Source organism: Carcharodon carcharias, chromosome 2 (genome assembly GCF_017639515.1).
Source record: "Carcharodon carcharias isolate sCarCar2 chromosome 2, sCarCar2.pri, whole genome shotgun sequence".
Classification (NCBI taxonomy): Eukaryota; Metazoa; Chordata; class Chondrichthyes; order Lamniformes; family Lamnidae; genus Carcharodon; species Carcharodon carcharias.
This window is the reverse complement of record NC_054468.1, coordinates 193,155,526-193,171,871: the sequence shown is the minus strand read 5'-3', so window position 1 is coordinate 193,171,871 and position 16,346 is coordinate 193,155,526. Positions and strand designations below refer to the sequence as shown.

At 39.6% G+C, this 16,346-nt stretch overlaps 1 protein-coding gene across 11 annotated transcripts in view; it reads right to left on the bottom strand.

The window, feature by feature from the left end:
* Window positions 1–16,346, bottom strand: part of mark1 (MAP/microtubule affinity-regulating kinase 1) — a 203,446-nt gene that overhangs the window by 13,939 nt on the left and 173,161 nt on the right. For 7 of the 11 annotated variants that reach the window (XM_041215932.1, XM_041215958.1, XM_041215924.1 and 4 more), the window contains 3 exons: window positions 11,344–11,441; window positions 6,998–7,174; window positions 5,926–6,186 (listed from right to left, as the gene is read on the bottom strand). In XM_041215932.1, coding sequence (XP_041071866.1) covers window positions 5,926–6,186; window positions 6,998–7,174; window positions 11,344–11,441 — 536 coding nt within the window. The remainder of the gene's footprint in view (window positions 1–5,925; window positions 6,187–6,997; window positions 7,175–11,343; window positions 11,442–16,346) is intronic. The other 4 variants (XM_041215967.1, XM_041215941.1, XM_041215976.1 and 1 more) reach the window with 2 other exon arrangements.

The following is a 16,346-nucleotide window of genomic DNA, read 5'->3' as shown; positions in this document are numbered from 1 at the left end:
CACCTGAGAAAGTTTAACTACATTATAACATTTATTATATAAATGAAACTATTTCAATGGACTTCGAATCACAATTAAGCAAAGTATGGTCTCAGCAGCTGCAGCCACTGCTCCAACAGTCCTATCCTATGAACTGGGAGAGCTTGGTGAAAGTGATCAGTCTGAGAAAGGTTGAAAACACAGAGAATGAGAAGGGAAAAGGCATAGGTAGAGACAGTAGAGGTGCAAGGAGATTTACTCATTCATATGTTTTCTTAACCCAATTCTGTCACTTAATACTGTAATTATCCTGTACATTATTTAATCGTAGTGTTTGTGGGAAAGGTTTGTTGAATAAAGATCATCTTGACTGCTTTCATTTGCAAAGATTTGTCTTTTGTTATGGAACAAAAGAGATTCACATGACTGAATTTGGTAAGGAAATAAAACCAAGCGATGTAGGATAACCCAGAGCAAAAGATGGCGCCAAATGGTTAGCACAAGCCCTGCCACGCCCCCAAGGAAGAATAACAAAAATAAGACAAACTATTGCTGTAGAAGCAGTTATTCCCCATTAGCTTTGGCTCACAAATCAAAATATACAACTTCCCTATTCCACTGTAATTCTCATATATTTGTTCATGGGCTGTGGATGTCACCAGCAAGACTAGCATTTATTACTCATCCCTAATTGCCCTTGAGAAGGTAGTGATGAACCACCTTTTTCAAACACTGCAGTGGTGCAGGTACACTCTCAGTGCTGCTGGGTAAGGAGTTGCAGGGTTTTGACCCAGCCACAATTTATTTATTATAAAGAAAAACATCTCCCTTTTGGAGAGTAACATACCAATGACACAGTTTATGAATTATTTAGGTGCTGATTAGCTAATATCTGAGCTTCAGTTAACAAAGCAAATTTTATAAACAGCTGTAGGAAAATTTACATATATACCACAGATATACTCTGATGTTTTAAATAACGACTTTCAGAAGGATTTTAAACATGTAGACATCTGGACTAACTATATTTTCTCATCTTTCTAATTGGCTATCATCTCCTCATTGGAGCAAGCCTTTGGCTCAGTGGCGGCAGTCTTTCTTTTGGGTCAGAGGTAGAGGGTTCAAACCATGCTAAAGACAGTCTTGACAACTAGAGACCAAAGCTTTGGCTCTACATTTTAAGTTAACACCCAGTGGGGCACTGCAGTTGCCCCCATACCCCGTCCCCCACCACATTGTACAACTTGAGAACCCATAAAATCTTCCTGCTTTAGAAGATCGTATTATTGACTGGTATAAAGCTGTGGATGGAGTGTTAACAGCCTAACAGGTCAAGATGTAAATCAGCCTGAAAGAATAATCATGGAAGGGATCTATGAGCATGCAAATGTAGAATCAACAACCACACTTTCAATTTTTATTACACTTTGAAAAATGGACCATTAATATTCTACTTTGGGTAAAAGAAAATCATCAGTGTGAGTCAAAGTCAAAATCCAAGCCAGGGAGCTCTTTTTGTCTGATCTATTCATAGAACGTGTTGGTTGACTCCAGAACAACACCGACAAACACAGGCCATCTGCTCTCTCGGCTAGGGTTAACATGTCATGAGATCATCCAAGAATTGGGATGTAAAAACATCTTATAAGCAAAAACTAAGGGAAACATAGTATCTTAAACAAAAAAAAAATTAAGCCCCAAAATTGTAAGTTTGTTCAAAAGTCTTCTGACTACGCAAGTTTGACTAGTGTATTCAGATTCACAAGGCATTTGGATATTTGCTCTAAAACAGTAGAAATAAAATCTTGCTGTACCTGCAACAAATGACTGCCTTCCTCCTGGCCAATGACAAGAGATTCTTTCTTTTGTTTAAAAAACAGCCTTTTTCTAAAACTGATGTTTTAATTGATAAATCTATGCTGAATACTATCCAACCACACCAAACATTGCATTTCCAATGACTGGATCAAAGGAACAGCTTTGAAAGGTCTAAAATGACAACTCAAAATAGGCCCAGATTCCGTAGTCTCTAGATGGGCGGGGACCGGACCTACCCCAGTGGATATGAGAAGGAAACCCTCGGAAGTCCCAATGCAGAAACTCCGCACTTACACACCCCCCGACTCCCAACTAACCTCCCCTGTGCCCCCAACGGTCTGACCATCCTCGAACCCCCAACATTTCCCTGAACCGCCAATTCCCCCCGACCAACTGACTCCCCCCACCTTGACCTGGGAAGTTTCAAATTCCGATAGGGGAGAGGCAGTGGCATACTGGCATTGTCACTAGACTAGTATTCCACAGATCCAGGGTAATGCTCTGGGGATCCCAGTTCAAATCCCACCATGACAGATGGCGAAATTTGAATTCAATAAAACTCTGATGACGACCATAAAACCATTGCTGATTGTCATAAAAACCCATCTGGTTCACTAACGTCCTTTAGGGAAGGAAATCAGGAAATCTGCCATCCTTACCTGGTCTGGCTGACATTTGACTCCAGACCCACAGCAGTGTGGTTGACTCTTAAATGTCCTCTGAATGAAGCCAATTAGGGATGGGCAATAAGTGCTGGTCTAGCCAGCGACACCCACATCCCATGAACAAATAAAAAAAGAATTCCCCAGCGCCCCGGGGCCTTCCAAAAAAGTCTCCAGCTCTGAGTTAGAGTCAGAAACTTCATGGGGTTCCAACTCATTTACCTAGTAAGTTACCCAGGAAATATTAGACAGAAAAAAAAACATGGGTAACTAGATAACTTACACACCCCCGGCTCCTGATTAACCTCCCCTACACCCCCAACAGTCTGACCACCCCTGGTCCACCAACATTTCCCAGACCGCTGACTCTCCCCCGACCTTCTGACTCCTCCAACCTACCCCCCACCCCTGACCTGATCTCACCACACTGTCACCTACCCAGCTGGCACCCTCCCTGCACTGCCACCCTTACCCACCTTGCCACCTTAACCAGCTAGCCCCTACCCACCCTACCAAGCTGGCACTCTAAGCTGAGCCTTACCCCCCCTACCCACACACTTCGCTCACACTCATTCACTAACACACTGAAAAGCTATTTAAATGTCCCAAAGCTTTTCATGTTTGTGAATAAAGACTTACCAAAATACGGCGGCTAGTGCTGTAAAAAGGGGTGTGGCTTGGCTTCCCCTGATGATCCTGCACTACAAGTAAGGACTCCTTGAACAGGTACACTCTGCATTCCTGTAGAGGCCCGGTTCGGATGTCCAGGCCAGAAACACAGACCTCCATCTTAGTGCAAAACAATAGGAGTGGAATAGCAATCTGACAGTGATTGCCACTCCTTGGAAGATGCGCCTAAAGGTTGTAACATTAAATGGAAGCTACAAGTTGTTTTTGTCCTGAAGGCCCTTCTACAAACACATTTCCAACAGAATAAGGGGGTGATTCATTTCTCTGTAGTTCGTAGCCAACTTAATCAGGGGAAAATTAGAACACAACCTCACAATAAATGAGGTAAATACATTAATGAGGTGAAATCATAGAAATCCTTCAACTATCAAATTGTGTTACAAATCTCCATTAACATTTCATTCTTTATGTGAAACAGGTTTTGAACAGATTTATGTGCAAGATGTTTGAAATCGGCCGTGGAGCATTCCTCTTGTATATTTATTTCATATAATTGAAAAAATGACATTATAGAAAGATATATATTAAAATATATCTCCTATTTCCCATCTACGTGCTGCCCTGCAACAATATCATCTGAAAACTCAGCATTAGCTTTCACATGTACGTTGATGACACCCAACATTACCTCACCATCACTTCTCATCACTCCTCCCCTGTTGCTAAATTATCAAACTGCTATCTGACATCCAGTACTGGGTGAGCAAAATTTTCCTCCAATTAAATACTGAAAAGATCAAAGCCATTGCCTTCAGTCCCTGCTACAAACTATGTTCCCCTAGCCACCAATTCCATCCCTCTTCCAGGCATCTGTCTTAGGTTGAACCAGGCTGTTCGTAACCTTGGTGTCATGTTTGACTCTGAGATGAACTTCTGACCACATATATGTGCAACCACCAGGACTGCCTAATTACAGCTCTATAGCATTGCTGGACTCCACCTTGCCTCAGCTCATCTACTGCTAAAACCCTCATTCATGCCTTTCTTACTTCTACACTTGACTATTTTAATGTACTCCTAGCTGGACTCCCACATTCTATACTCCATGAACTTGAAGTGATCCAAAACTCTGCTGCCTATTTCCCTTCACAGAACTGGATGGTTCCAGCAAACTGGCATGCCAGCCACTGTTGCGAAATTATGTGCCCCACCCGCCCCCACCCCCCCCAACCCTCAGTTCTCGACTCCAGTGGCCTGCAAAAATCCTGCCCTTATTGTATTCTAGTACCCAGATGGCCATTCTTCAGGATCATTTTGAATGTCAGTGCAAACTCGAAGGGCTGAATAGCCTACTCCTGCTCATATTTCATATGTTCTAATGAATATTTATCATGTATGCTGCCATGATTTCCAATTATAGGGGCATCACATCCTGACCGTTCTCACCAAATGCCCACAAAGTTTGCCATTGTGAGATTTGAACTCTTGATCTTGGGTTTACAAACCCAGCACCATAACCACTTGGCTATTTAGGCCAAGCCCAAATGCCCACAAACATGCACTACCTGGCAACTCTAGCCAATTAGTATCTCTATAACCTAAGGCCACACAGGTGCCATCCTAGCCATAATCAACTAACTCAGAGTAGGTCTCAAACCAAGGGACATTTTGGTTTGCATGGCTTAGCCACATATTGGAAGCTCATGCAGCCATTGTGGGAGCTATATGAAAACAAGCTGCAAAAACGACCTTACATTTTACCAACAACTATTACAACATTTAATCTATTTTACAAGATCAGTAAATTTTCATCTGCACTGCCTGGGTGATAATGTGGCAGAGTAGATTGTCCACTCATTGTTGAGACTGTGAAGATTGGGCAGGTCCTGCAATGAATGGGTGATCCGCTCTGCCAGGTTAACTTCCAGGCAGCCAAGGAGAAAACCTGCCTCTGGGCATTGTGTCAGGTTTAGAACTTGGTATTTTTTTTTTTACACAACCTCAAATTCTAGTCTGGAATCTTCATGGTCACCTGAAATATTTAAAGTTTCTGATGGAATAAAGGAGCAGAGGGGCCTTGCTGTCCAGATTACACAGATCATGAAAGCAGGCAGTACCTGTAAATAATGATATAAACAAAGCAACTAAGATCTATTTTTTAAAAAATCAAGTAAGCAAAGAATACAAAAGCAAGAAGTGAATGTTGGCCTTGTGCAAGACCTTAGGCTGAAGTTGAAGTCATGTTTGAAGTTTTGGGTACTCCATTTTAAGAAAGACATAAAAGCAAAGGGAAGCTACGCTGTAAATTGATTAGGATATTTCCAGACATGAGAAGGTAATATTACAAAGGTATATTTGAAAAATCTGGGGTTCAGAAAATTATGGAATGTTGTACTAGAGGGGTTATGAGAAGGGAAATAGCATAAGCATCTCATTTACCAGTGGAAGACCTAACAGGAATCACAAATTTAAAACAAATCTGAAGGTGAAGCTAGAAAAAACTCTTTGTACTCCTCAGTAAGTTTACCTGGATATGTTTTTATAGTTATGTGAATCAAAACAAATGTTCCATTCAAAAGAAAAACAAAACACCCATTCTATATTCTCCACGCTTACCCTAGAGCATAATGATAAATGAACAGCTCAGTGACCATGAGTCACCACCAAGTGAGCTGTACTGGTAACAGTTTATAACTAAGACAGTATGGCCACTATCAAATAGTGGTGTCTTCATGTAAAATAGAGGGGAGGGAGAATGGGAAGTTATTACATTTTTTGTTACCTGTATTTCAAAAGCAAAGGATCAGTGAACTTTGGAAATAACTGAATAACCTACCTGCGGGCAAATTTGGACGTGATCTTGCTTATTATACCAGTTGAAGTTCCTCTTCGAGCTTGAGAGAGGGCACCAGTATCATGTGACAATGTTGGTGAAGCTGGTGGTCCATTGTACGTGGCAGTTCGTCGCTCCCGTAACTGCCCGCCATGAAAAGTGCTTCGGCTAGAGCTTCCTCGAGGGAAGCGGGTTCGATCTGGAGTAGTAGTGCTAATACTGTGTGCAGAAGGAGAAGCAGCAGGTACCCTTTGGGCTGCAGTGCTGAGTAAGGAAAGAAAATTTGAAACATGAATTGTAATCCATTATATATTCCTAAAGGTTTAGCTTTCCGTATCTGCAATGTGAGAAGTGTTTATTATTTAATATACATTTTTTAAACAGGTTCTTCATGATAAGGCTAAAAATAATTAGAATTTTACTTGGCTTAAATCTATTCAGACTTAATTACAATGGAACCAAATGGACACTAAAATAGTACTATATCGGATCGTTGCGCAAATGGATTAAGTAAATTAAAATTTCTATGATCAAGTTCCAGGCGAGTAAAGAAAAGTAAAGCCCCAGTCATATTATTATCAAGTGCAGCTGAATGAACAGAACAAACATTTGTGTCCTTAACCTAAATATCTAGTTGTGCTCAGTTTGTGTATATAGAGTACAGTGATTTATATAATTTCACCATTGAGAATAGCAAAATTTAGATACTACACTGCAGGGACTATATTAATGCACCAATTTTTGAAAAAATCCTGAATTAAAATGTAATCCCATCTCAGAACATGGATCTGGATCGGAATTTTCTTCATAGCTATACTACAAACATCTTTTTCATATTTTTGGTTCCATTTGTAACCTCAATTTGCAAGACAGGAGATTAAAAGAATTGAAGATTGTATATGCTGTAAAACTTAAGAAAAAAAAACAAACAATATTGTTCAGCACCAGGAAGAGATGTGTCGGACAGAATTTTCCATCAGTAGTCTGAGATGCTATGCTCAAACACAAGTTCTACCATGGTTCAGGCTCTCATTTTGTTGAAACACTCCATTTTTGGAACCTTCTACATATTTACCTGGGTCGGTAACTTTCACCACCATCTTCAATGGAAGGTAGTGTGACCTTGATTGGGTGCCCAGAAGCTGACATGGATTTCTGGTGTCGAGGATGTGCTGATGTTACTCCAGAAGGTGCTGCAGGGCTTGCAACGGATGTGGAAGTACTGCTTGCACAAGCAGACATTTCAGTTAGGCTTATGGGTTGAGGCAAAAGAAAGATAGAAGCCAAAATGTAACACAAAATATTATAACAAAAAAAGCGTTACTTTTTATAGGGCTCCTCAAATACTAACATTAAGTTTTTACACGTTTCACATGAGAGCAAAGATGGGTAGGCTGAGTCTGGCTTTGCTCAATAATTTACAGTCTAAACACTGTATTCCAGTGTACCAACATATAATATGCGCTGCACCACATTGTAGCAGATTGTAATTTCTTCTGTATATTGGCAGCAACAATATTTTTCTCCCAACTGTATATAAAGTGGCTAAATTCAGCAAATTATGTGCCAAAAAAATCCATTTATGCTTTCTAGTTTTCCACACCAAAGCTTATGCTGCTCTCAAGCAGTATGAATAGTGGCACTGAAAGGAAACAGATGCCACTTCAGAATTCAAAAAGCAGAATTCTATGGATGCTGGAAACCTGAAATAAAAACATAAAATGCTATAAATACTCAGCAGATCGGGCAGCTTCTGTGGAGAGAAACAGAGTTAACTTCAGAATTGTTCTACTTCCCAAATTTCACAACGGGAGTCTGGCGTTAGTATACTAGTGGAGCCATAATGCAGAAAACAAAGGCAATCATCAGGACTTTTTTTTTTAAATATAAACTGGTTTCACAGGTTGATTTAATACAGATCAGTTTGGACAATCAAAATTAATGAAAAATTGTTGTGTCTGTATGGAGCAGAATACATACAACTCTACAGAAAATGTTTCTACTGTGCGTACCAATGTAGTCTTTAGTCCTTTCTATTCCTTGAGCACACTCTGCACCCCAGCCAAAGCAACATGGGCAGGCAGCGTTTTAAGTTTTAACTCAATTGTTTTGCTTCATTCAGGACCAAGGCTAAGTATCCTCTTAATAGTCCTACAGCATTGTTACACACCTTAAGAGATATCTTTCAAAAATGTTGCAAAGTAGTAATTTTCTAATTTCTCTAGAAGCACCCATGACTTGCCAGCTGTCTCTGCCAATTTTGTTTTTACAGTGCACATTATCTTAAGAAGCTCTTGGTTACCAGTTAAATATCAGTAACAATATTTGTTGTGCAAATGTTCTTCTTATATCACTTAGTTCTTTTATGAATAGCACTTGCTGCATATGGAATGAATTCACAACTCATGACTTCAGTTCCAAAACCAGGATAGAAGAGGTAGAAAATAGGCCTCCAATGTCCTGAAGAATAAAGCACATACACAAAGCTAAAGATTGAAAATGTTCTACAAATATTTCCTTGTTCATTGATATTCTCTATACCTACTTCTTAAACTGAATGAAAACAAGGAAAAAGAACTAGTTATAGACTTCAGGAAAAAGCCTGTTAATGATATTGTTCTTGTGAAGAATCATGACGTGGACATTGAAATAGTTACTAATTACAAGTATCTAGGTCTCAAAGTAGATGATAAGTTGAATTGGAAGGAATAGTGTACAGATGTTGTGGCCTAGGGATTATAGTACCTCAGAAAATTAAAATCCTTTCGAGTAGATCCAACAATACTGAAAAACTTCTTTACTGCTGTAATTGAGAGTGCTATCCTTTTTGGACATCTCACCTGGTAGTGTTGTCTTAGGAAATCTGACTCTTTAAGGGTACTCAGGTTATTGAACCAGGCAGGAAGGATATTTGATAAGTAGATCTTTCTTGACAAAATCTGTTCTTGAAGAATTTTGGCAAAAATAAGGAGTATCACGAACAATGAGAATCACCCCTTGTCTCAGTATTTGGGGAAAGGCTACAATCCCTCAGATGCAGGACAAATTGGTTCCTGAACTTGTTTATGCCCTTCTCTTTAAAGAACATTTAACAGGAGATTGCCGTATGGATGAGGATATACAATCAGGGTGGGACTCACTGACTGATTATTTTAACGCATTGGATAGTTTTAAATAATATTTTAATTAAAGTTAGATCTCTATGAACGGATAATTTTCTTTCTTTTATTGTTATTTTTCGTTTTTATGTAATTTTGTAAAGTACGAGCAATGTATCAAAATTAATTTCCGTATGGACAATGAAGTGAAACTGAAATTACTGCTCACATTTCAGAGAATAACAAACAACAGATGAACACAGGAAACAGGAAAGGATCGTATTAGGTTTAAACTAATTAAAATAGTATTTTCTTGACCCACTACAGATAGAATTTCAAGCATAGGAGGCAGCTATTCAGCATCTCATGCCCAGGCCTCGTCTCCATGAAGTAGTTACTTTGTCCCATTCCCCTGGTATTGCCCCATGTCCTTTAAATTTTTCCTTCTTGAAATATTTATCAATTTCCCTTTTTAAAATGATTATGGATTCTGCCTCAACCACTGTATCTGGACATGCCAAGTCAAGTCTCTCATTCCTCATGTCATCTTAAATGAATCTTTTATGAACTGGCTTCATCGCATTGACATCCTTTTTAAAGTAAGGCACACAAAAACTGGACACATTGGGGACAAATTCCCAATTGTCTGTTCTAAATTTGATGGCAGAGCCAGAGGGAAAAAAACAGTAAAATGTGTTAACACCACTTATACTGTTTGTCCCCAGCGTTTCTGTGGCTCTTCTTCTGAAGTTATGGTGGCTGAGTGGAAGACCACCATCAGAACTTCATTACCAATATTCCAAATGCAGCTCAAGTAATGATTTGCAGAGGTTCAGCATTACTGCTTTGTTTTTGTACGTGATTCCTCTATTCACAAAACCCAGGATCCCACATTGCTTTAAAAAAAAAACAAAAAAAGTACACCATCCACTGTCTTTCCTTTATAAATACACTTTTATTTTCCCCAAAGTGAACTCCAATATATTTGTCAAACATAAACTAGTCTTTTACAAAGCCTGCTGGCTGGTCCTTATTTAACTTATTTACTCCATCTGTCTGCAGCTTCCTCTTTAAGCGAAATGGATAGCAATTCAACTCGTATGTATTTTCCAAATGCTATCCCTTCTTTCCCAAGCACATTGTAGGATCATAGAATGATACAGCACAGAAGGAGTCCATTTGGATCCATCAAATTGGTGCTGGCTCTTTTGATGAGTAGTTCTGTTTGTCCCACGCCTCCTAGACTTTTCTCATATCTCTAATTTTTCCTCCTTCGAGTATTTATCCAATTCCCTTTTGAAAGCCACTATTGAATCTGTATCCACCAGTTGAACAGGCAATGTATTCCAAATCCTAACCACTTGTTGCACAAAGAAGTTTTTCCTCGTGGCCACCTCTGGTTATCAGCCCTTCAGACATTGGAAACAGTTTCTCCATATTTACTCTATCTAAACCCTTCATGATTTTAAACAACTCCATCAATTCTCCTTTTAACCTTAGTGCAAGTCTTTAATTAATGTTGAAACTCAGCTACATAGTCAATAAAACATTTCATTTGGTACGCCCATCAACTGAATCTAACACTCGTTTCTGTCACATTTTTAAAAAACTGTAATACGATGAAATTAATTTGAATCTCTTGTTTTCTCAGCATCGCAATTGAGGCAGGTATTTTGCATTGTATCATGTTGTATGAGTCCCTGAGCTTATCTCTATTTCATTTTGTGAGCAACATGGATTAGAATCTTAATTCCCCTTTGCACCTCTGCAAACAAATATTTTGCAGCAGATTATATTACCTGGATGCATACATGTATGCTGTTACACATGGGAAGAATAGAAATTAGCCCTCTCATCTTACAATATGTTATTAGAACAATGGGCTTCTGATTCATTCATGTATGGAGTCAACACAAGTGGCATTTAAATATTTAGTAAACAGAGAAATTGAAAAACAAATCAGTTTCATGGACCAAGTATTTCATATTTTTCAGTCACTGCTTTTAACTGAACGTGGAAATAGTTTGCTCTTGATTGCATTTCATTTACCTGCAAACACAATAGCACAATGCATTTCTACTTATTTCATCAAGCATTATTCTTTGCAAAAACCCCCTAATTTTGTAACGTGTAGCTCATCCAATAATGACCTCATTCAGTTAAATGTCTCAACAGCAAGGCGTTTTACTCTCATTTGTTTTTGATTAATTCATATCTGCTACACTCATTATAGTTTTTCATTAGCTTCTGCATGGCTGGTTACTCATTTGGCTTTAAGAAAATCACAGGAATTTGACAATATTGCAATGTTATGGATTCTCACCTGCTGTCTTTTCCATTTTGCATGGCAGAGTATCGATCTCCAGTGGAGCGTTCACACACGTAGGTGTTTCTTCTTGTCATACCAGGGAGCATGTTGTTCTGAAACATTAAAGCAATTTAAATCAGCTAGGCATCACTTGTAATAAAACTAATGATAATTCTGGAAAGCAAAAACATCATCTAAATTTCAGATGGTCAGTCTAACAATTTCAAACATATCATAAATGTGATTATTTCCCTGCACAGCCAATTATAAAGCATGTATTAAATATGCAGCTTCACAGGCAAATTTATTATATGCCACTGATCACACATCATTCAGGTGATCTGAGGGCCTTTTTGCTGAAATAACGGTTTATAAATATCATACACTTCATAAGACATTATCAGACAAGTATGATTACAACAATTAAGTTTAGCCATATAAAATTTACAACTTGGGGATAAGCAAAAGATGGTTTCTCACCACTAGCACTAGCTACCGTAAATCAGGTAAGTTAAAGGTCCTGTTAAAATAGGCAGGCCAGGTAGAAAGTAAGTATCTAAGCTAAATGGATAGGATTTGGGGAATCGAAGGCTGGGGGAGGGGGAAATCGGAGGTTGGGGGGGGTGGGGTGTTGCACCTGGGGGTGGGGGCAGCGGGGGTCAGGTTGGGTCAGGGAATACTGTAGGGGTGTTGGTTAGTTGTTAGGGTGTCCCTTAGGGGTTCGGGGGTATGGTGGAGGAAGTCCCTTTGGGGGTTGGTCTAGGTCTTTACATTGGTTGCCAAGAAGTTAAAGGAAGTTCTAATTCTTCTAACTTTCTCTGGATAACTATTTGTATAATACCGCTGGCACCATCCAAAGTTTGCAATTTAAATTGCATTTTCTGATGGTTCTCAGCACATGGCAATTGTCCAGAGGAAGTCTGCACTTCTGGGCAATTGCTATATAAACCCTTACCTGTGAAGTTCCGAGAGGGATTCCCCAGTGCATTTTCGGGATACTCCCCACAATCTGGCACTGGGGAGCTCTGAAGTTATGGCCCCTGATATTTGGTGTCTTCTTAGGGAGCAGATCGGTTAGTTGTATAAATTAGCATTATTGATAGTTTTTCTACACATTGTACTAATAATAAACTGCCAGATTATCCTATCTCCATAAAGGGAGCCTTTCCTGGGTCTATGCCATGGATTTCCTGTGTGTAGTGGACATTGAAAGGTAGGACAGATCAGAACACGTACCTGCAAAGCAACCTTCCCACTTTTCCTCCATTTAAATTTAGCATTGAATCTTAATTCGCTTTGTGAATTCTAATCTTCTATCTTTCACTCCTGAACTCTGACTTGGGCATAAAGCTGCCAACTCTGATGTCTCCAATCCTAGGAATGTGATCATTGGTTCTTTGATCACATGATATTCAGCCACCCACTGAAAGTGGGGGCACAGGTGGGTCCCCTCAGGCAAACATTTTGACGTGATCCCACGTGAAGCCCACTCATTTTACTTTGGCATCCACTGTTATATGGTAGCTGCTTTTGGTTTGCCTTATCCTTTTCCTTGGGAGTTCCATTCTAACGACTGTGTAGCAAGACAGGTTTGGGATTGTTCAAGGGAACATCTACTCCAATAACATTTTCTCCATCATATTTGCAACTCTATTCTCTGTGATCCTGTGCTTCCCTACACTTCCTCACTGTCCCAAGCCAGCAACTGCCCTTCATAGGCATTTACTGATAAATGTAAACTTGTTTATCATCATCTGCTTCCCTCCGTTTCTCGACTCTGTACAAAGGCCTTGATTTGACATTGGTGTTAAAAAAGCAAAGTTTGCTCTCTTAAGATAATATTTTGGATCTCCAAATTTGTTTTAAAGATAGAGTACTGTTCTTGCCTTTCCCATTATTGTATGGATATCGTCATCAGTTCTTTCATCCTTGCATCTAAGAGAGGTGAATTTGCTTGTCCTCAAGGGCTTCACCATTTACGGAAATTCTCTCATTCTTCTCGTTGCATATGCAAAGAACTTTAGTTTTGTCCTTAGTGAGAGCCCTGTTTTTGCCATTAGTCTACTGGTGTTTTTCTGAACATTTTGTTGGTTGTGTGACAGGAAGACAATGTCATCAGAGAAGTCCAAATCATCTGGCTGCAGGACCTTCTTCTGGGGGAAGGTGAACAGCCAGAGGTCGTGGTCCACATTGGTACCAACGACAAAATAGGAAGAGGGATGAGGTCCTGAAAGCAGATTTTAGGAGTTAGTAAATAAATTAAAATGCAGGACTTCAAAAGCAGTAATCTCAGGATTACTCCCAGTGTCATATGGTATATTTGGAATTTTCGAAGGCTTTTGATAAGGTCCCACATAGGACGTTAGTAAACAAGGATGGCATGCTGTTACTAGTGGGGTACCACAAGGATCAGTGCGAGGGCTACAGCTCTTCACACACTCTATATAAATGATTTGGATGGAGGGACTAAATGTAATATTTCCAACTTTGCTGATGATACAAAATGAGGTGGGAATTTAAGTTATGAGGAGGATGCAAGGAGGCTCCAAGGGGATTTGGACCGGCTAAGCGAATGGGTAAGAACATGGCAGATGGAACATAATGTGGATAAGTGTGAAGTTTTCCACTTTGGTAGAAAAAACAAAAAGGCAGAGTGTTTCTTAAATGGTTGAGAGGTTGGAAAGTGTTGATGTCCAAAGAGACCTGGGTATCCTTATTCATGAGTTACTAAAAGCTAGCATGCAGGTGCAGCAAGCAATCAGAAAGGCAAATTGTATACTGGCCTTCATTGCAGGGAGATTTGAGTAAGGGGGTAAAGATGTTTTGCTGCAAATGTATAGAGCCTTGATGAGACTGCACCAGGAGTATTGTGTATAGTTTTTGTCTCCTTATCTAAGGAAGGATGTACTTGTCGTAGAGGAAGTGCAATGAAGGTCCACCAGACTAATCACTGGGATAGTGAGATTTTCTTATGAGGAGACACTAAGGAAACTGGGCCTGTATTCCCTAGAGTTTCAAAGAATGAGTGATCATCTCAATGAAGCTTACAAAATTCTTACAGGGCGTGACAGGGTAGATAGATAGGAAGTTTCCCCTGACTGGTGCGTCTAGAACCAGAGGACAGAGTCTCAGAATAAATGGTAGGCCATTTAGGGCTGAGATGAGAAGGAATTTCTTCACTCAGAGGGTGGCGAATCTTTGGAATTCTCTACCCCAGAGGGCTGTGGAAGCTCAAACATTAAGCATGTTCAAAACAGAAATCGATAGATTTCCAGAATCTAATGACATCAAGGGACATGGGTATAACACAGGAAAGTGGCATTGAGGTAGATGATCAGCCATGGTCTAACTGAATAGTGGCGCAGGCTCGAAGGGCTGAATGGCCTACTCCTGCTCCCATGTCCCTATCTAGCTGGCTAGTGCCCACTTGGTCCATCTGTTTTCCTTTGAATTATTCAACCTACCACAGCAGAAGTAACAATGGCTGGGGGAACAATCATCCCTATCATTTCCACTTTCTAAATTGAAGGGTTCTGTGAGCATTCTATTGTGTACTACGGTGCAGGATGGAGTTCGGTACGTCTTAGGGTTTTATGTTAATACGATTCTCCAGTATTCCATGGTACCTCAATTTCTACAAGGCATTTTGGTCGACAATATCAAATAACTTTAAGAATTTGAGATATAGAGAATGTTCCATTCAGCTGAATGCTTCAATGTGATATATAGCACACTTATATGGTCAACGCATGATTTGTCTTTTTGAAAACCAGCCTATTTGTCTCTTAACCACTTGTCAAGTTCTGTCTTTAGTCTCTCAAGTGCAATTCTGTTTAAGGTGTTCGCTGGTTATTGACTACAACATGATGCCGCTCATGTTCTTACAATCTTTTGTCACTTTTTGACAAATCCATGCTTTCTGTCCTGTTACTTTTTTTCAGTTTCCCATCTCTTCTAAAAAGGTTGTGACAGCATTTCAATGGATGTTCCTATGTAACTTTAATGACCTCAGGTGGTATATTATCAGGATCTGGGGCAACGCCTGCCCTTCATTTTCTTTATGGTTTCCTTCATTTTTATCTGCCAGGTTTGTTTATATTTCCCTATAAAGGATTTTCTGCCTGGTATCTGGAGGCTGGGTTGGAATGGGGTGATTTCCTTGAAGTTTTTCCCATCTTATGAATTGCTTATGAGTACTGGCCTGTTCTGCTTTCTATTTAGGTCATATAGATCTTTTAATGTTTCCTTGTTTTGCTGCAGCTTCTAATTCTTTAGCTAGATTTCAATGAGGATTCTCTTTTTATGGCTGGGACTTCCTGTTCTTTCTTTGTCAACCTCTGAATACTGATCTTGTGCTTCCTACATGCAAGTACACAGATAATAGAATGGAAACAGGTCATGTGGCCCAACTGATCTATGCTGGCATTCATGCTTCACATGAGTCTCCTCCCATCCTACTTTATTTACACCCATTTGTATGTCTTTCTTTTCTTTTCTCCTTCATGTATTTATAGAGCTTTCTCTTAATGGCATCTATGAAATTCCTCTCTACTCAACATGGCAGCAAGTTTCACATCCTAACCACTCTCCAGATAAAGAAATTTCTCCTGAAATAACCATTCCTATATTCATATCCCCAGTTTTGGATTCCCAATATGTTCTGTATCTCAACCCTATCAAACCCCTTCATAATTTTAAAGCCCCCTATTTGTACACCCTTCAGCCTTCTCTTTTCTAGAGTAAAGAACCCCAGTCTGTTCCATTTTTCCTGATAGTTATAATCTCACAATCTGGCATTATCATTGTAAATCCTTTTAGCACCTTTCCCAGCAGTTCGATGTCCTTTTTGTAATACGGAAATCAGAATCGTATACAGTATGCTAAGCATTAGCTGCTATTGTTCAAATATTATTTAAGGCTTCCTTTTTCTCTCTTCCTTGCTTCTTGTTTCATGTTTCTCCAGTGATCAAATCTTAATCTCTCCAATGGTTTCCTCATGTTTCTTTCCATGCTTTCTT